At 48.7% G+C, this 21,734-nt stretch overlaps 1 protein-coding gene across 1 annotated transcript in view; it reads right to left on the bottom strand.

Annotated features, from left to right (window-relative positions):
• The window catches only part of Bace2 (beta-secretase 2), a 103,696-nt gene that overhangs the window by 46,105 nt on the left and 35,857 nt on the right, over positions 1–21,734 (bottom strand). Inside the window, exon 2 of the mRNA XM_004654492.3 lies at positions 8,767–8,855. Coding sequence (XP_004654549.1) covers positions 8,767–8,855 — 89 coding nt within the window. The remainder of the gene's footprint in view (positions 1–8,766; positions 8,856–21,734) is intronic.

Below are 21,734 nucleotides of genomic sequence, written 5' to 3'. Positions count from 1 at the left end.
ACGCCCTGCTTCTCTTAACCACATTACCAGCCTTTGAAAGACACAATCAGATCTGGGCACATGTTGGACCTCTGGCTTTGCAGGGACCCTGGATGGTGCTCTATACCGCAGGGGGGGGGCTGTCACATTGCAGGGGAGCCTCCAACTCAACGTAGCAGCCACAGGGGGTTAGAGCCACAGGATCCACATGACAAGTGTAGGTCCTTCTTCCTCAGAGCCAGAAGTGGCCCTGGTGTCCTTTGGTGATGGTTGGCAGGGGTATGTGTGTGGAAACACGTTTGCTTGTGTGTGGGTGCATGTGTGTACCCGTGGATGTTGATGCCAGGGGTCGATGTTGGAGGTCTCAATTTCTCTTCACCTTATTCTTTGAGAAAGAGTCTTGCAATGAACTTGGAGTTCATCCATTCAGCGAGGCTAGCTAACCAGAAAGCCTCAGGGGTTCCCTGTCTCTGACTTCCCAGTACCAGGGTCACATGTGTGCATCACGCCCAGCTCTTAGGTGGGCACAGGGTATCTGAATTCAGGTCCTAACTGAGCAGCAAGAACTTTACCCTCTAATCCATCTTCCCAGCCCTCAAAGACGCTTTTGAAAGTCCTCCCCCAATGCCTCAAAGCTGGAGAAGCTCACATCAAAATGCAGTTGAGGAACTGGATGACCTGCTGTGGACGGAACAGTGTGTTATGGTCTAGAACCTGGCATGTATGTAGTCCTGAGGGTGGAGATACTGACCCAGGTCACAGGACCAAGGTCAGGCAATGGAGAGGCAGAAGAAAGTCCTCTGACTTTCAGTTACTCCATAAAGTAACTCAGGGAGTAAGACCGGCGAGGGTGGAGCAGGTAACTTGGTATATGAGAGCTAAGTGGAAACAGTAGACCATGAACTTTCTAGGAGGGGCTGTCCTGGAGAGAGCTGAACAAATGCCAAGCCCCTGGGGTCTCCAACTTTGCAAGGTCATTCTTACACCCATGTCAGTTTGAAACTCTGCTGGGCTACAGATAAGGAGCCAAGGAAGAAATGTAGGAAGTGCCTAGGCATTCCAACAAGGTTCCCCTAAATCAATGGCCACATTCCCATGAGTGTCAAATCACCAAGCAAGTATAAAGGTTACTATCTTTAGTTTCATTTTATTTGGTTTTAATGCTAACCTTATGCAACATTAGCACAAGTTAATAGTCTGTTCAGGAATACATGGACGAGTGCAGTCTTACTTGAGGTCTGGGAGGAAGTTAGGTCAGAGATAATAATACCTTTTATTTATAAGCATATTTTAGCATATCCTATAAGCTTATAAATATCATCTGTCTTTAAATTAGTAAGTGCATTTCTAATAATTTGATCCTGAGTACATACCAAGGAAATAGACTGAGGTCCCAGTACAAATGCAATCATCATGCTTTGTCATGGCAAACAGTTGAAAACCACCCAGTTGCCCAATAAACAGGAAGCAGCTAAGTGAATTATGGTTAATCTACATGATAGATCATCATGCAGCATGAGTAGCAGTTTTTAAAAATATTTTTAAATTTTTCTTTCTTTCTTTATTAGAGAGAATAGACATGCCAGAGCCTCTAGCCACAGGAAACAAACTCCAGATGTAGGAGCCACCATGTGTGTTTGGCTTATGTGGATTCTGGGGAGTTGAACTTGGGACTTAGGTCCTTAGACTTCTCAGACAAGTGCCTCAAGTGCTAAGCCATCTTTTTGCCCAAGAAGCAAGTTTTTACTGAGGCATTTTAAATAACATAGAGAAGAATCAAGTTAAAAGGGAAATGTGTAGCTGTGGCAAACTCTTCTCCAAAACTGTTTATTATTAGTCAAATATTAGCAGCTGTATCAGTCATCTTCTCAATGCTATGAAAAACCAGCTTAAGGAAAGACAGGATTTACTTTAGCTTAAAGCTTTGAAGGGCAGTCTATCAGGGTAGGAAAAATGTGACAGGAGCAGACAGCTGGTGTCCCACTTTCACATCAACAGGGAGAAAGCAGGACGTGTAAGAGCATGAAGCTGGTTGTAACACCTCAAGCCCCAACCCCAGTAACACAATTCCCCCAGCAAGGCTCCACCTCCTGAAGACTCCACAACCTTCCTGAGCAGTGCCACGGGCTAGAGAGCAAGTATCCAAACACATGAGCCTGTGGGGAACATTTTATATTCAACCCACCCAAGCAACATTGTCTCTGAGTGGTGGAGTTTGATGGGGAGACACTTGATTTTATAGATAAGTCTTCCTGCATTTCCTGCCTATAAAACATTGTTTAGGGCTGAAGAGGTGGCTTAGTGATTAAGGCACTTGCCTGCGAAGTCTAAGGAACCATGTTCCATTTTCCAGATCCCACGTAAGCCAGACACACAAGGTGATGCAAACTCACAAGCCTGCACGGGCGCACAAGATGGCACACACATCTGGAGTTTGATTACAGTGCCTGGAGGCCCTGGTATGCCAATTTTCTGCCCCCTCTCACTAAAATAGGCCAATCTGTTGATCTCACTTTAAAACAATGTTATTTAAAAATGTTGGCAGGGATGGAGAGATAGCTCAGCAGTTAAGGCACTTGCCTGTGAAACCCAAGGACCCATGTTTGACTCTCCAGATCCTATGTAAGCCAGACGCACGAGGCGACACAAGTGCGCAAGGTTGCACATGTGCCCAAGGTGGCCTGGAATCTGACTGCCGACTTTGTCATGAAGGAGGATAGCCATTTCCCGTGTGGAACCTGCTCTGGTGGCAATGACCAAGCCTAATCTCCGTGTCTAACACAGAAGCCACATGCAGCTACCGAATTTGAAATGTGATGGTCGTGTGACTGCAGGAAGGCTGGTCTTTTATTCCATTTAGCATTAATTAATTTAAATAGCTCCAGGTGTTCCTGGAAACACGGTCTGAGACCATATGAGAGCACAAGCTGAAGAATCCTAAGCCCATCCTCACTGAGTTCCTTTTACTGAACCTCAAAGGGTGGAAGCCCAGGTAGGAAGGATAAGTAACTCCGTGGGTGATTACCATATGGCTTCTAGCACTTTAAATTAAAAAGCTCCCCGATTCTTCATTTCCTGACATCCTCCTTCTTGGCACAGAAATGTTCTGGCCCTCGATTGCTCTGCACATTAGAGAAGAATATCAAGAGAAAACTCCAATGGTCTTCTCGCTGGCAAGGTCCATCCTGGCAGCCAGACACAGCCTTCAATCAGCCGTGTGGGTGGCCAGTGAAAAGTCTGCTCCTGGTGGTAAAAACGCTTTGAACCCAAGTTGGAAGACATTCAGCCTCTGCTAACGGAGCTTAGGGAAAGCAGGACTAAGAACTGAAATCAGCTGAAGTGGAGAACAGAGCTGCAGAATTGATTATGATTTCAAAAGAAACCGGCCATTGTTTCCAGAGGACATAAAAGGAGGAGATGGAGGGGCAGACAGACTTTGGAGCATCACACCCTTGGGTCAGCCCTGGTTCTCCCAAGTCACTGCTATCAGGGAATGCTGACCTGCGCCCACAACCTATGGGCTCATGTGCACGCTGCAGAGTTTGGTATCTACCTGTGAAGCAGCATGGTGGCCTGGTAGGTGGCCATATACCCCTCTGCCTCTTTTATAAATCTGGAAGTTACCAGAGCTGAACAGATGGGAACCCTGAATCCATTCTAGCACTGCGGTAGTCTTCCTCGTTAAGGGCAGATGAGTACAGGCTCCAAAGAAGCCAGTGGCTTTCTGGACAGGCCTACAACAGGCAGGCTGGGGAAGGTACGTGCATAACCAGACAGAAAGACCATCACCACAGGGTAGGAAAGCGCTGAAATACAAGCCCAGTCCTCCTAAGAGAAGTCACCCAGGATCCTCCAGGCCCCTGACTCCACTTACACACACTGGTCGCAGGACACAAATTGGTTCTTTGCTCTGACTTCTCTGTGCGCTCCACGCCAGGTGGAGTACAGGAGGAAGGGGACTTTAATGGCCATCCGTGCTTGGGTTCCTGAATAACGGAGGATTGGGGATGCACATATGGCACCTTTTGTCAAGCCGATGTGTTTGAATCAATTTTACTGGCTGAAAAAGAAGCGTGTTAACAAATACTCAGCCCTTTTCCCACTTGCTACAGTTACTCACTGGAGCATTCAACACTGGCAAAGTGGGCTTATGATGGAGACAGACTATACAAATGACTCACAGCAGCCCAATGTCTCCTTCCATAAATCAAAGAAAACTTGTCAAAGAACCCCAAGCCAAATCTCCAATTACTGCACAAGACTCCAGGAAGCACAAAACCCAAATATCCAAAGGCTGTGGGCTTGAATCAGAGGCTGACAAAGCCAGCCCAGGGCCTTATTATAACTAAGAGATCAGTGGGCAACACAGATCCCTGAACATCACAGGGCAGGGAGCCATGGCTGTGAAAAGACAAAAATCAGAAGTTGAGAAGGGTAAAGACTTCATTCTTGCCTTCCTTCAAGTGCTATGGTTGAAAGTACACCTTAGACCAAGGCTTATGTCAGGCAAAAGTATTAGCCAAACTAACATTACATTATGAACATCCATAGCAAATCTTCTTTTTCTTATAATAGCAATGGAAAACAAGTCTCTTTACACCACACCAGTTCTTGCCAGGAGGAAGTGGTGACCGGGCAAAACTACCCACAGAGGGAAGTCTTGGGCTCTCCCTAAACCTGAGTGTGTACCACTGGTTTTCTTTTTGCTCACTAGAGGGGAGACATATACAAAACTTGCATGGTCAGAAAGTTAAGGGAGGTCTCTATTTGCTTGTGGGTTTAGCAGAAAGGCAGCCATCCTGGGAATGGTTTTCCAGAAGTTTCCACTGACAGGTGATGACAGTCCAGGAACTATATGGAGCCTTCTAAAACTCACCCCTCACCCTGCTCCTGTCCCCACACACTTGGCTAGAGGCACCAAGCAAGGCCAGGCAGGAAAACCTGATCTACAGTCTGGAAGGAGACCACAGTCTATCCAATGAACACAGACGCAGGTCTATGAGACAGACGCAAGCTGCCCAGTCAGTTTAACACTGTACACACCCTGAGTGACAGCGGACATGGTATTGGAGATGGCATGCGTTATTTACCTTGTAGGTGTCCATGGCTTCTTGAGCATGCCAAAAGGTTGTCTGGGGGGCGGAGGTGTGCCCTCTGACCCCTGGGGAGCTGAACAAAGGTGTGGAAAGCCTGCCAAACTACTGCAATGCTATGTGAGCATGTTTGAACGTGCCACGTGATCTGTCCACCTCGCCCCGGCTCACCCCAACCTCAGCTTCCTTCCACTGAACCCTATGTCAACAGACCCACGATAAGAAATGAAATTGCTTCATCACATTGTGCACCTGCTCCAAGTTTGTTCCTTCTGTCTCTCTTTCTGTGTGCTGTGCACACCCTCACCAGGTGTTGGAAACTGAGAGAACAGTCTAGAACAGAGCCCGGCAATGGAGACAGCCCAGGGCTTGGACTGCTTTGTCTGAAAGAGGAATGTGTTTGGCGGGGGGGAGGCATTCTCCCTTCCAAGTTGGGGAAGGTAGTTCTGGAAATAATGGTGGCATTTTTGGCTGCTGGTGGATCAGCACCAGGAATTCTGCTATGCTTGGTGTAAGGCATCGTGTGGAACCAAGCACCTTCCATTTCCCACACCACTTCCTGAAGTCCTTGACATGCACATGAGAAGAAAGCCCCAGATGTGCCTGCATCATACATTCTGCTGTGGTTTGAATGGAAAACGCACCCCTCCTCTCCCCCATAGGCTCATGTGTTTGAACACTTGGTCCCCAGATGGTGACGCTGTGTGAGGAGGCAGTGGAACCTTTAAGAGGTGAAGCCTTGCTGGAGGAAGCGGATCACTGGGAGCGGTGCCTTGACATTCTACAGCCCGGTCCCACTTCCTGTTGTTTCTCTCTTCCTGACAGTGAATATGATGTGACCAGCTGGACTCCTGCTTCTGCTGCCACGTCCTCCCCACCATGATGGGTTGTGCTCCCAAGAACTGTAAGCTGAAATGCTCCCTTCCTTAAACCGCTTCTCATCAGACATTTGGTCACGGCAACAAGCAAAGGCACTAACACACTCCCAAAGTGTCACGTACACATTGGATATTAACGAGTGTATGAACTATGAGCAGGTGACACTTTCTAAGCTTTTTTGTTTAAAGTTTTCTTTTTTAATGGCCATGATTCTTCACCAGTTTGGAGAATCCCACTAGCTACCCTGCTGCTACGGTTGTCCGTTTAAGTCAGCAACCCCAACCTCCTGCCGGGGTGCACCATGGCATGTCCACAGAAGTGTGTGGCACTTCGCCTGGCTCCTCTTCACATCTCCTAGCTGGTCAGCCAGTGCCTGCATATTGGGGGACTGAGTACCTCCCTGGCATTACCTAATTTTCTTACCCCATCCAGGCTTAGGAGAATTTGTACTAATTTTGGGATATCTGCATATACATAAAGAGATACTTTGGGGAAGGGACCCAAAAGCTAAATGCAAAATTCATTTATGTGTCACATACGCCCTACACACATGACCTGAGGGTGATTTTACACAGCACGTTGAGTGTACCTCTGTTCTGATTGGTACCCATCTCATGGGGTTGGGAGTGGAATATTCCATTAGCAGCATCTTGTTGAAGTCAAAATGCTTCAGGGTTTGGAGCATTACATAGCATGGATCCAATGCCTGCATTACTTCAGGGCCATCAGAATCATGTATGTAGGTAAGCTATAATACCTTTGGGATATTACAAAGCACTTGTTACAGGAAGAAAGTGTGGGGCTGATGGTTTGGAACTCAGGCAGGTGCCCGGCTCCTTGAACTCCCAGGTGGCAGGGATGGCAGGGAGAAGCACAGCAGGCCTGGAGCCGCTCCATGTCCCGATTCCTGCCGTGGCAGCCCAGAGCTCGCAGAGGGAGGGAGCTGGTGCCCGTGTGAGAGCCGAGCCGAGGGCTGGATGAACCACCAGTCAGACTGGGAAAGGATGATCAAACTGTCATAACTCCTCTGGTACGCCTACAGAAATGCCACCCATTCTATACACAGGTTTATGGTCCTGGCAACACCTTCTGGGCACGTTTGATCTCTTTAGTTCCATAATTATCACTGGCCATGTGATAAATATTCTATCTTATCAGTATCTAGATTCATGCAGAAGTTCTAAGTTCCTTGAGGGTGTGGCCAGCGCCATTGCTTTGTAGGGCTATGAGACTTCACCTGGCACTGGTGCCCACCCACTGCCCGTTGCGCAGCAAGCATTAAGCAACCTCAGCCACTCAGTGATGCCCAAGATGCGGTGTGGGTGTCACAGACACAGGTGGGCTTGCTCTGCCCACTGCTTTCCCACACTGCAAGACATGGCACTGTAATAAATGGCCCGGCAGCTTCAGAAGTGCCCAGCTTTTATTTCTGCCTCCTTTCCCTCAGCTAGATTGCCCTTTAGACCCTGGAACAAAAGACTGTGGAGAGGGAAGGTGAGAAGGGAAGAGATGAAAAGAATTTGCAGTCTGGAAATCCGAGGTGGCGGGTTGTCACTTCATAGACAGTTCGTGACCCCTGAAAGCAAACCTCTACTTGGCACCTTACTCACTTGCTCTGTTGCGCTTAAGATTCAGTTTCATAAAAAATGAAAGAAGCCAGAATGTGTGCAGTTTAAGAGAAGCAACAAGACACCAGAGGAGGGTGTGTGTATTCCAGGGTTCCTCCAGAACTGGGGAGGGGGGGGTCTTGCTGAACCCCACCCAGGCCTCCGTCAAAATTGGGAAGTATTGGGAAAAGCTTGCAGTATTTTTAGCCCTCCATTGGATTCCCATCTTTTCTTCCTTTACTCTATAATCTGAAGTGTGACCCTCCCATTTTAGGCTGTTTCTTAGGGATTGAAACATAACTAACGAGAGGGATAGAGTTGTCTAGGTAGGCTCACAAAACTAAGAAGAACTTAAAACTAACAGGATTAAAAGGCACTCCTTTAGGGCCATATATAAGCAATGAACAATTGCTGTGGAGAGGGAACTGGACATGGTGTAGCTGTCTTCAAGCTGTGCAGAAACTCCAGCCATATAGTTCTTGTGAGTCTCTTACCCATGCTGTGGTGGGCTCTCTGGTGGTGCTGCGGATGAGTCACCCTTACTCCAATCAGTCACTGCTCACCCATGCTCTATAAGGAACCCTCACCCATGTTCCTGTAAGTAACCCCTCACTCACGCTCCTGTAAGTAACCCTCACCCATGTTCCTGTAAGTAACCCCTCACCAATGCTCCTGTAAGTAACCCCTCACCAGTGCTCCTGTAAGTAATCCTCACCATGCTCCTGTGAGTAACCCTCACCCATATTCCTGTAAGTAACCCTCACCCATGCATGTCTTTGGCTGGGGGGGTCACCCAGACCCTGACCTGGACAGACTCATACTCTCATGTGATATTCCCCATTTATAGCCTCCACTCTGGAACTAGAAGGGCTACAGTAAATACCAAAAGGTCCTGGGTAACTCCTGCATAACCAATGATTTTGTGTTGCACTTGAAATTTCATAGGGCAGAGTTCATGTGAATGTATCAAAGCTATTAGGAGAGCCTGCTTTGGAATTCCCTTGGAGTGAGATATATACATGTGTGTGAATTTCCACATTCATCTGCACAAGAACATGTACAGTCACACAAACATATACAGATGTACACATTCCTCTTGAAATGGGACACCCTAATGGCTATTTTGTTCCAGAACATTCTAGAGTATGCCACCCTGGAATACACCCTCAAACCCAGCCCTTGCAGCTATAGGAGGAGGCTCAACTTACCTCTCTGAGTGGAAGTAGGAGTCTATGTAGGGGTGTGGGGCACCTGCCACAGCAAAGTTACTGCTCCCAGTGTCGACGAGAATCTGTAGCTTTCATTTTTTTAAGGAGAAAAAAAGAAAAGAAAAGAAAAGCTTCAGGTTGTTTGAATAAGTACCAAGCACAACAGTTATCAGTTGGCAGAAACCTTCTCATGATTTAGGGGAAAATGCTGGTATATAATTCAAATCTGAATGTAGCCCAGAAAGAAGCAGAGGCAGGAGCAGTACACAGCAAACGTTCACCACTCTTCTCTTAAATAGCTGGATTTCCAGCCATTGGCACTTGCTGACAAGGTCTGGCCCTGGGCCACTACCGGGACTTGCCCATGTTCCTCCTTGGTTGGGAATACCTTTGTAATGGTCCGTCTTGATTATCAACTTGACCGAAGCTAGAGTCACCTAGCAAACAAGCTTCTTGTTTATATATTATTTATTTGCAAGGAGAGAGAGAGGGAGAGAATGGGTACACTAGGGCCTCTTGCCAATATAAGCGAACTCCAGACTCATGCCACATTGTGCATCTGGCACTGGGGGAATGAGACCCGGGTTTAACCACTGAGCCATTTCTCCAGCCTGGAAACAAGCTGCTTCTAGTCATTCCTGTGAAGGGTTGTCTAGATTAAGTTAGCCTCTGGGAAGCCTGTGAGGGGTTATCTTGATTAGATTGACTGAGGTGGGAAGACTCCCCTTAACCATGGGCAGCACCATTCCATGGGCTGGGGTCCTGGCTATAGAAAAGGAGAGGGCTGCCTCAGCATCAACATTCATCTCTCTCTGCTTCCTGGCCGTACTGAATGTGAGCATCTGCCTTACACTCCCACAGCCATGCCTGCCCCGCCGGGATGGACTGTGACCTGGAACTGGAATAAACCCTTCTTCCCTTCAACTGATTTTTGTCAGGTATTTTGTCTCAGCAATGAGAAAGTAACTGATACAACCTTCGTCTTGACTTTCTGAATCTTTCCTTTGGACTAAATCTACCAGGCCCTTGCTCCATAGCCTCCCCGGGCAGGTGCCATCCTTTCATCTCCAGAGTACCTGGAGATACCTCCCACAGGTGTCTTTTGAAATATTTATTGAAGCTAGGCATGGTGGCTTATGCCTTTAATCCCAGCACTCGGGAGGCAGAGATAGGAGGATCACCGTGAGCTTGAGGCCACCCTGAGACTATAGAGTGAATTCCAGGTCAGCCTGGACTAGAGTGAGACCCTACCTCGAAAAAACAAAAACTCAAAAAAATATACTTATTGACATATGATTTTTCAAATATTTTATTTATTTATTTACACATTTATTTACAAGGAGGGAGAGAGGGAGAAAAAGAGAGGGAGGCAGAGAGAGAACTGGCTCATCAGAACCTCTTCAAATGAACTCCAGTTGCATGTACCACTTTGTGCATCTGGCTTTTTACATGGGTCCTGGAGAATCAAACCAGGGTTGTTAGGCTTTGCAGGCAAGTGCCTCAACTTCTGAGCCATCTCTCCAGCCCTGAAGTGTGATGTTTGTACAATAAAAATGCCAGGTCTTGGCGGGAGGGTTATCACATATCTATACTTCCAACGGTGAGGAGGCTGGAGAAGGAGGATCATAGGTTAGAGGCCAGCCCGGACTATGTAGTAACAGCTTGTCACCAAATAAAAATGCAAGCTCTTTAATGTCTAACTGGTGAGTTTTGATGGGCCCACACTCAAATAAAGATACAAAAATCTCCTGAAAGGTTCCATTTGTGCCTTTGTTCTCCTCCCTGAGACAACCGCTGCCTGATTTCTGTCAGCACGGTTGGTCTCATGGGTTCCTGGACATGCTGTCACTTGTAATCACATGGCTATTGGGTCTGTCCCTCCAGTAGGGCGTCTTTGGTTCAGCTGTTTTTGAGGTTTGCACGTGTTGGTGTGTGTCTGCCCCGTTTCTCTCTGCCACCCACCATATTGCGCCTCCAGCCCTACTTCTCTTTATGGGGTGATTGGATGACTCCACCTTGCCACCACGGAAGAGAAGCTTGTCCTGGACGTTGCTGGCTTTTTTTTGTTTGTTTGTTTGTTTTGTTTTTCTTCTGTTTCTGTTTCTCTTGGGAATGAAAAGAAACATAGGAATGAAACTTGCTGGGTCATAGGGCCGATGCTTTTTCAACACAGTACATTACAAAGTCTCCCAGCAGATCTCCAACGCAGATGGACCTGTCATACACCCATGGGAATGTGTCCACGGTCCACTGGGGTCACTTGCTCCATGCCGTCCTTGAAATCTGACGGGGCAGGGCTTTCCTATGCCAGCCACTGTAGTGGGAGCAGAATGGTATCTCGCCATGGTTTTCAATTGCCATCCCCTGGTGAATGCTGGCCTTGGTTATTGTTTTACTCAACTTCTCCAGTAAATGGTGGCACCCAGGAAACAAAGGGTATATTATCAACCCTTTTACACCCAACACCTATCGCCAGTTCAAATGAATGACCAGCTGATTAGAGAATAATCTCCACCTTTCGAAATAAACATAGAGTAGACAGGTAAAATCCAAAAGACTGGCTATCAAGTTTAAGGAGCTCCAGATGAGGTTGTATCAGAGCAGGCGAGTTGTGATCGAACATCGTCCCATTGGCAATTTCATGGCAGCTCTTTCCAGCATCCTCAGTTTGTCTAAGTCCAGCACTTCCTCTCCTCTTGCTTGACCCAGAAGCAGAATTTGACTCAGTTTCCCTTCTTCCTCCTGGATTCTAGAATTCCTCACTTGCTCCCGTTTCCTCCTGACGCTCTGATAACCACTCTGTCTTCCTGCCTCATGCCTCTCCTCTCCTGAGCTCTCTGCAGTCGCTCAGGAGAGGTCACTTCTACTCTGCCGACACCCACGACCTCAGGGAGACTACAGAGACTTTCCCTCCCACCACCCGCTGACGACCCTGATGCTCGCAACCAGTCAGACATGTCCTTGGACGTGAGATTTACCTGCCCAGGGCCTCCACCTGCATATCTCACAGCCCCTCTGTCTGTGGAGCACTGTTTGGACGTGGGTCTTTACAGGGCTTATCATCAAGTTGAGGTGAAATCACTAGGCAGGGCCCATGTCCAGACAGACTGGCTCGTACAGACAGACACAGTGAGATGCCACGTGACAAGAGCCACGCGGGTCCATGAAGCCAAGGACTGGCAGCCACCTATAGGAGCTAGAATAGGCAAGGGAAGGGCTACTTATGTCTCAGAAGCACAGGCTTGTTAAACCTTTGGTTTCAGATGTCTAGACTCGGGAGCCATGAGGGTTTCGGGTGTTTATAAAGCCGCTCAATCAATGTGTGGTGCTGTGCGGCGGCATCCCAGGAAGCTAAGTCTAGTCGGACGCGGTCAGAGCTAAGGGCCTGACCACGGAACGCCGCTCTCTCCGTTAACACGGCTCCATTAGGATGACACGGGACTCACTTGGAGCCCTGTGCAATGTGTCCCTCTCCTCCTGTCCCACATTCTACCCATCAGGAAGTCAGGCTGGCCATCTGCCTTCTTGTTCCCCCTGATACCTGCCTACTTGGCACCACCTCCATGGAGACCACGGTGGCCCATGCCCCTGTCACCTCCTGCCTCTTCTTAACTGGTCTCCCTGCCTTTTCCCCAAGTCTGCTCCAAGCCAGTGGCCACCACGGGCCTGTCATGGCGCGCTGGCTCCCTGCCATTCCGTAGTTCTTTCATGTGTTACGGTCTCAGCCGGAGTTCTTGCAATGGTTTCCCAGCTGGTCTCCTGCACCCGGGAACTCATGCCACGCCAGACCTGTTCACTACCAGGCTATGCACAGAACACCAGGACCCCGTGTAGCTGGGTGGCACATCCCACTGTTTTCTCTAAAGCTCTATTAAAACCACAATGAGGTGGCCCTGACCATCCTTGTTAGCTGCCATGCCCGGGTCCTACTGGCACCAAATGTCCCTTCCCTCGTTCCTGCTGCCACAGTACTCGCCAGCTCTGGCCTAGTGACACCAGAAAGATGCTTCACAGTACCCACTGGGTGCTGGGCGCACCGGAGTAACACCTTCAACCTCACCTAGCTCTCTGTGGACTGCAGCATCACTTCTCGTGTCACACGTAAGGAAACTGAGGCACAGAGAGGCTGACAGTCCCAGTTCAATGAGAGTAGTGGTCGAGCTGAGACTGGAGTACACACAGTCTAGAGCCCCCCACCCCCACCATCAACCAGTGTACCCTCTTACCCAACCAACCCGGCTCTAGTCAGGGAAGCAGACATGACTCACCCCACGAGAACATGCTTGCTGGCCCTCTGGCTTTCTGTCAACAAGGATGTTTGCTTTTCGTTTCCTTCACTGGTGTGTCCCAGCACACAGACGAGAACCAGGTACGCACATAAATGTGCACTGAATGGACAATCACATTATTCTCAGTCAAAGACACTGACCTTGCCTTTGGAACACAGGTGAACAGACTGATAAAAATACACAAACAGGGAAATATATTCCATGTGCAGACAGCTGCCAAACACAGGCTCTGTAGGGGCAGTTTTGAGGCCTGTGCCACAAACAGAGTTAGCATATTGTTTCTTCATCTTCTAAGCATGCAGGCCTTTCTCCCAAGGGAGCCAAGGACAGGGTGGAACACAGGGGACAAGCTGTCTGGGAACGGCTGCTGGGCTGTGGTATAGTGAATGGGGACACACCCCTGATTTGTCAACTCCCAATCTTAGGACTTTAGAAAGTTCTCTCTCGCCACAGGAGACCATGTGTATGGAAGCCTTGCAAGGCGGAGAAACAGATCTGGAGGATTCAGCTGGTCGTGAACGGTGATCAGTAATGACAGCATCCCAAGTAGAGCCCACATACCATTGCATACCTCGGCTTCCATAAATGGATGTCCTACCCTAATATTCCTCTTACCAACTCAGCCCCCCGAAGTCTGTAAGATCTTTCTCCTACCCAGATGTTTGGAATGATATCATCTAGAAAGATACATGGGATATATAAGTATATATGAGATCTCAACCCCCAAAATTTGATACTCAACAGTCCCAAATTCTAAAGCAACGTGAATTGGATTGGAGTCAACAGCGTGCCAAGGGCTCCCAGTAGACCTACATTTATAGACACCCCTCAGTATTTGAGAGATGGGGTGCCAGGTCCCTCTGCAGATACCAAAATCCACAATGCTCAGGTCCTCACATGAGATCTGCGTTGTTTTCTTAGGCCTTGCACACCTCTCCTAGCTGACCTGAAATGACCCACCTTACTTATAACACCTGAGGCAGCGTGAATGCCATGCACACAGCTGTTAGACTGCGTGGTTTGCAGAACAGCGACAGGAAGAAATCTGCGTGTGTTCAACGTACGTGTTCAACATAGACATGATTTGCTTTTTAGCATCTTCAATCTATTGTTGGTTGGATCCTTGAATGTGTTCAGATACAAAGGGCTGACTGTATTCAGATTTCCTGCAGAGGAATTGGCTGATGTTGAGAAACTCTCCCACATATCAAATACTTGACGAGTCAAGGTAGGTTCAGGAAGTCAGTCTATAGGTCCACCTGGCTGAACCAGATATCCCTGCCGGGATGGGCTTTCTCCTTTTTGACTCATTAAATACTGAAAGCTAAATGTTCAGAGGTCACCACAACATGAGGAGAAGTGTGTCAGAATTTCTGTGTCTTTTAGAAAACCCCATTAACTTAAATTCTTTTTTAAACTAAAAAATTATTTATTTATTTGAGAGAGAAAGAGAGAATGTTTGTGCTAAGACCTCTGGCCACTGCAAAAGAACTCTAAACAAATGCGCCGCCTTGTGCATGTTCTGGGGAATCGAACCTGGGACCCCAGGCTTTGCAGGCAAGTGCCTTAACTGATAAGCCATGTCCCCAGCCCCAACTTGAATTCTTTTAAGGGATATGTTTATCCCTCCATACCCAATCACATCCATTCCCCTAGCCTTACCACTTCATCTTTGCTGTGATGTTTCTTCCTTTGCATTTGATTCTGTACTGACAGACTTTCTTGTCTTAAGAAGTCTTGTAGTGGCTTCTCAACTTTATGCCTACTTTTAAATACTTTTTGTTAACTCTGATCGACAACTTCCATATCTACAACAATACACCGTGGGCATAATCCACTCTCGCCACACTCCCCTCTCACCCCGGGGTCTCCCCTCCAGTGAATTCCTTCTTCTTTCCAAGTCATCTTCTATTTACATTTCATCACTTTTTCCTCCTATTACACATTAAGTTACTTTAGTTGTCTTCTTTATAACTGCGTGATGCCCCTTAGCCTCTTTGTTTTGGTTAACACCCTAGGATCTATTCAGGGGCTCCTCACTCTGGAATCTGGCAAAATTAGCACACTTCTAAAATCTCAAGATGTTGGGAAGGAGACAGCAGCATTGCAAGGCAGAGAGAGACAGAAAGAGAATAAGAGAGAGAGAGAGAGAGAGAGGAAGTGTTCTCACTTGCTTATTGCTGACCAAGCTGCCATGGCTTGCTTTGACAATTGTCACCTCATCTTGTCCATCTTCAAGGTGGCATGCTTCTAGGTCTATTCATTGTCTGTGGAGCTGGCTGCTGTGTCTTCTTCTTCTTCCTTTATTTTTATTTTTTATTTTTTTGCAGCCAGCTTAGGGGCATAGGAATGAAAGTCACACACATGTGAAAAAAAAATAAAAGTGATCCCCATCCACAGAGAGCCACCAATGCTGCCACGTGTGTGACCCATGTAGCTTGGAATCCTGCTTGCTGTCTCCAGGTCTGGAACTGTATGGCTCCTGGGGAAGGGGGGGCGTGCGATGAGCTTTGAAGTTGTTTGCATGAAGGGTATGGAGAGATGAAGGATGAGGAGGATGAGGAGGAAACAAGCCTCAAACCACGCAGGATTAGTTCTTGAGGCAAGCCAGAGAAAGCCGGACAACCGAAGGAGAGCTCGTCAGCCAAGGGACACTCATCACCCTAAAAGCAGAAATCAGTTGCACAACAGCGAGACCCATTCTGTTGGCCATGAAAAGTCCTGGATGGTAAGAGCCGCAGATTCCTGAGCAGGAGCAGCCATCCTCCTACGCCCATTGTTAGGCTGCGAAGCAGTCACCACACAGGTTTTTTTTTTTTTTTTTTTCTGGGTCTTGCTGGCAAATGAGCACCTGACAGCCAGGAGAGCTGAGTGTAAAATGGCAGCCTGCCCTGGCATCCGCTCTCTCTTTACACTGCCATTCCATGTCCACCCTGACCATTCCTGCACGCCACAGTCTGGACAAGGCAGCAGCAGCAAGACTATTGTCCTCCACACAATAGTCCCAGTGATGGAGGCCTTTCTCGGTAGACATTCCACCCTTCTCTCCAGGGTCTGAAATTCCTCCCAGCCTCCACAGCACCCCATGAACACAGCCCTTTCACGGCCCCGTCTTTCCTCCCGGCCCCCAGAGTCTGTGACTCCGCTGCAAAGCAGGGAATGCAAGCGCCGAGGAAGTCAGCTGGAACAAAGACGGTGTGATGGCGTGCCAACTGTTTCTCGCGGCTGCCCGGTCCTCTGGCACTCCCATGCCTTGCACCGCAAAGTCAGCAGAAGGCAGTTTGCAAGACAACTCAATTCAGAGGTGCGGCTCCACAAACGGTAACCACCTCCTGCCAGTCCAAGCCATGGCCATCCCTGGGGAATACCACCAAAGGAGAAAGAGTGCCCCACATAAGAGTTAGGGGCTTGAATGTGAAATAATGTCTCCTGAGGCTCATGCATGGAACCTTTGGTCTCCAGCTGGTGGGGCTGCTTTGGGAGGGTGCAGAACCTATGGGTCTTAGGGTCTTCCCGAGTGACCTACGTCACTAGGGGAAGGACTTTGAGTCATACCTTAACTTGCTTCCGACCTGAGGTATCTGCCTCCTGCCTGCTACTTGCCACTTGCCACCGACTCCCATCAAAGCACACCAAGATGCTACAGAGGCCATGCCTTCCCTGCCGTGTTGAATGGTGAACTTTGAAATGATAAGTCACGTTCACCTCTCCTGGCTCAGTGGAGAAAGTGCTTTCTGCCGAAGGGTGAGGACTTGACTTTGGATTCCCAGCACCCACATAAATGTGGGGTGGGTGTTGTGATCCACTTGTTTGGGAGATGGAGACAGAGGATACCGGAGGCAGGCTAGCTAGCGACATAGAGCTGGCGAGCTCTGAGCTCAAGTGAAAGACGGGGCCTGCCTTAGTAAAATTAGATGGAGAGCCAGAGAGTACAATGTCCCATGCCAACCTTTGGCCTCAACATGCATGCACACGCATACATAAACACCAACAGACATTTAAACATGCATACACACAAACAAAACCTGACCTTTTGTACTGGAGAGATGGCTTTTCAGTTAAGGTGCTTTCCTGTGAAGCTTACGGACCCAGGCTCAATTCCCCAGTACCCAAGTAGGCCAGATGCACAAAGTGGCACATGCATCTGTAGTTTGTATGCAGTTGCTAAAGGCCCTGGTGTGCCCATTTTCCCTCTCTCTCTTGCTTTTTCTCAAATAAATAAATAAAATTAAAATAAATAATTAACCTCTCCTTTCTTAAGTTGCTTCTATGAGACATCACAGAAATAAGAAAGTAAATAATACAAAATGCATTACAAGGGCCAAGACACGCACAGGTTGTGACTCACAGAACATGTCTGAGCAGCTGAAGCAAGCCAACAGTATTATCTGTGTGGAAACATGGGAAATGGACACTTTTGATGTGGCATGCTTCCAAAAACCATTGTGCCCTGGTGCAAGTGATCTCAACTGCAAAGAAAAAATATCACCACTTGTCTTGGACATTTTGCAGCAATTCCTCTGACCAGCTGGAAGTTCACATTGGGGACTCTTCCCTTATGCGTCACCCCTCACCTCAGTGTATCATATGCTGCTTCCTTGTAAGGAATTTTCTATACCACGTCTGGCCTTTTTGGGTCTCAATATGGAGAGACACATAAATGCTACAGTGGTTTGATTGCAAAATGACCCTCATAGCTTCATGTGCTTGAATACTTAATGCCCAGTTGATGGCACTGTTTGGGAAGGTTCTGGAGGCTTTGACAGCTAGAGTTTTGCTGGAAGAAATATGTTAGGGAGGGCGGAAGGGGAAGGGATGGGTCTTGTGGTGTTACAACTCTGATGGCCACACTAGCTCACTGTGGCTACTTTGTTCCCGCTGGCATGAAGATGTGACGCCCAGCTGTCTGCTCCTGCCATACTTTCCTCACCATGATGAAACTTCCCCTTGAAACTGTCATCTGGAAATCAACCTTTCCCTTCTACCAGCTGCTTCTGGTGGAGTACTTTGTCCTGTAGTTCCTGGCCACCTTGGGCCCACTGCACTTTGGTTTCCCAGAGGCATCCAGGTAACTGCAGAGCAGGGTCTTGAGTGGGCATGAGTGCAATGGGAATAAACACTGGGCAGACTGTGTCAGAGGACAGCTCCTTTATTTGGGGGGAATGGGCTTAAAAGCATTCCTATAGTGGTGGGAAAAGGTATGGGGTATGGGTCACAGGGGATTGACTGTGTGACGGCTGCTGGCTGATACCTCATTAACATAAAAGGTTAGGGTGTGGCTATGGGTCACAGGGGGATTGGCTATGTGAGGGCTGCTCCCAGATACCTCATTAACATACAGGGTTAGGGTGGGGGTATGGATCACCCAGCCATGGGGAAACTGAAACCTAAGTCTTATCAGGAAGTTCAGGTGCCCTGGACTGGGGGGGAGGGAGTGGCCTCACTCCTGTAGGTCTCAAGGCAAGATTATTGGGGTCTAGACCTGCTGCAGCCTCCTGTGGCCTGGGGCTCTGAGCAGCTGTGTCTGACAGCTTAGGCATGCTTAAACCTCCAGTGGCCCGGGGCCCTCCGCTACGCCTGACACTGTCCCAGCAATGCAAAGGTAACTTATACGCACGGATACACGCCACACCATGCAAGCTCAGGGGAGGGCAGCACTCTCCAACTCTATAAGGAAGGAAACCAGAAAGGCCTTGGAGAAGTGGAAAGGCCCTTATTTTTAAATGCCATGATGATAGCCTTTTCTTCTGGAATATACTTTTCTTATCACAGTGCTCTGTATCATCAGCCTCACCTGAGCCCACAGAATGACTGCCACACAGAGACAGACACACAGATCACGCGGTGCCTTTTTAACATCACCCGTCCACATCATCAGCTGATGCACTAGGCGATGAGCCTCGAGAAAGCCACTAGCTACTTGCTGCAAGAAGGGAAAACGTGGCAATAAAGGGAAAATCCGGGTGAAGTGTCTAGTCTAGTGAGGAGCCTGAGATTTCTCAGCTCTCACCATCTCTTTCCCAGCAGGTTAACAGGGAACACAGCAGAGAATTTAAATAATGGCTCATTTTACTCAACGGTACCCCCAGTCGCACGAGCAGCCCATCTGCTGGAATCTGCCAGTGAGCCCGGCCCACGGCACCCACCGCAGCCTTCCTGCCCCACCACGCGGGCTGTTTGCCCACACTCATTACGTACGAATCGGGCTCTTTCAGCGCTCCCATTCTGGAAATGAATCTCCGACTTAAACACGTCTTGTTGAGGAAAGCAAAAATAATTGCCACGCTCCAGTTCACTACAACCCCAAATTAAGTTTTGTTATTATTATTAAGGAGGAAAATAGATCATTTTCCAAGAGTGCCACTTAGCATAAACAGATGCTGCTGAACTTGGCTAAGAGGAAGCTGACTAGGCAATTGATTCCTGCTGCACCATGCCTGCGGGCCATCTCTCTTTTGCACGGGGCTCTGTGAGAAAGGCACCTGTGGGGGACATGCGGAGCTCCCACTGCTTCCGGAGCAGCCCCGCCACCAGATGGGTGGTGGCTCAGCTGCAGCATCTCGAATGTAGTCCCCAGCTAGTCACGGAATGCCTGAGGTTGGCAGGTAAGGCTGGCTTCAGAGTCTGGGACAGACAGCAGCATACAGGGTGTAGACAGCCCCTGACCTAGTAAACTAAGAGGTTGCTCAAAGCCCACCCTAGAATCTTGGACACTGAGCTCTGGACACACGGTGGTTGCTACCCTTATAGGTGAGACTTCCTCACTGGCAGGCGGGGGGCATGATGGAGGAAGGAGCTCTTTTTTTATTATTAGTTATGGACATACTCTGTGTAAACAACACATGTTGGTACCATCCTAACCCTCATCCTTGTTCCCCCAATCCAAAAGGACCCGGAAGGAGGTCTTTTAATCCTGGCTACGCATAATGTAAAGGACAAATTTCTAGTGTAGGTGAGAGTCTTCAACAAACCAACAGGTGTTGAAATACATCCATTTATAGGATTCACAGACAGGCCAAGTTCATTTTCTAGCCTTGACCCCAGGGCATACCCAGTACATTTTCTCTAAAGCAGAGTGGAGGCCATGGAGGTGGCTCAGTGGGCAGACTGCTTGCTATACAAGCGTGAGGATCTGAGTTCAATCCCTGCCTTCCACATGAAAAATTGGGTGGGCCACTCACGCCTATAACCCCAGCACCAAGATGGGCAGAGGTGGAAGATTATCGTGTTCCTTGGGGCTCCCTGGGGCTCCATGGTCAGGAAGTCCAGCCTTAAGATGATAAACTCTGGGGTGAGTGAAACTGTCGGCCACTTTCTCACGGCTGGGACAAAATAGCCAACCGGAAGCAGCTTATGGAAGAGTTTATTGTGGCTTAGGGTTCCAGAGGGTAGAGTCCATCGTGGTGAGAAAGCACGGCAGGAGTGGAGAGGTTGTGCCACATCATCACAGCAGCCGGGAGGAGGGAGAGAAAGAGAGAGAGAGAGAGAGAGAGAGAACACAGCAGCAGGTGCAGCCTGTGACATTTCAAGGACTGCCCTCAGTGACTGTTGCCACCCGGTTCGCATTGCTGGTAGAAATCATCCAACCAAGAGTAGCTTCTGGGAAAAAGAGATTTATTTTGGCTTACAGGCTCGAGGGGAAGCTCCACAATGGCAGGGGAAAACGATGGCATGAGCAGAGGGTGAACATCACCCCCTGGCCAACAGAAGGTGGACCACAGCAACAGGAGGGTGTGCCAAACACTGGCAAGGGGAAACTGGCTTTAATACCCCTAAGCCGGCCCCCAACAATACACTCCCTCCAGGAGGCATTAATTCCCAAATCTCCATCAGCTGGGAACCCAGCATTCAGAGCACCTAAGTTTATGGGGGACACCTGAATCAAACTACCACAGTGACACACTTCCTCCAGCAAGGTTTCACTTCCTAGGGTTCCAAAACCTTCCAGAAAAGCACTACCAGCTGGGGAATTATGTATTCAAACCAGCCAATGAGGGGTCATTTTACATTTGTTCGCCCTGGCGAGAGACTCTATCTCCAGGAAGTAAGGTGGAAATGGAACAGAGGGGACACCTGATGCCCTCCTCTGGTGTCTGTGCGCAGACAGGGGGGGCACATCTGCACATCCACACACGTGCACATACACCACCCATCATGATATCATGCACAAAAAGAAGGAGAAAGAAGGGAAGAGAAGGGGAGGGGAGGGAAGGGAAGGGAAGGAAGGAAAGAAGGGGCATTGTATGAGCAAGCAGCAGCTTGGGGCTGTCAGGTCTGGACTTGAATCCCAGCTTATTAGCTTTGGAATCTCTGACGTCTCCATCCTCTCTCCAAACCTCCACACCCTCCTGCTCAGTGGGACAATGTAGAGGGCTGTTCTGAGCAGCACGAGGGAGTCAGGCACCCCTGGAAAGTGCCTCACAGGGCCTCTCCTACTGAGCACGGGCTGCTCTTGCGGCTGGCAGTGCTGGGATGGAGGTGGTCATGCTGCGGAAGCTTTGGGAGTGACTTGTGGGCGCGGGCTCTAGAACCATAAGGAGTTCCTTCTCTGAACACACAGCCCAAGCACTGGGAAGGTTGTTGTCATGATGTCTGTGTTTCCCTCCCTATTCCAGCCAGTGGTTGCCTAATACCCTGCCACCCTGGCTCAGCCCATCCACTTCTTTGCCCTGCGAACCC

The sequence above is a fragment of the Jaculus jaculus genome, chromosome 5 (assembly GCF_020740685.1).
Source record: "Jaculus jaculus isolate mJacJac1 chromosome 5, mJacJac1.mat.Y.cur, whole genome shotgun sequence".
Lineage (NCBI taxonomy): Eukaryota > Metazoa > Chordata > Mammalia > Rodentia > Dipodidae > Jaculus > Jaculus jaculus.
This window is presented reverse-complemented; position numbering and strand designations above follow the sequence as displayed.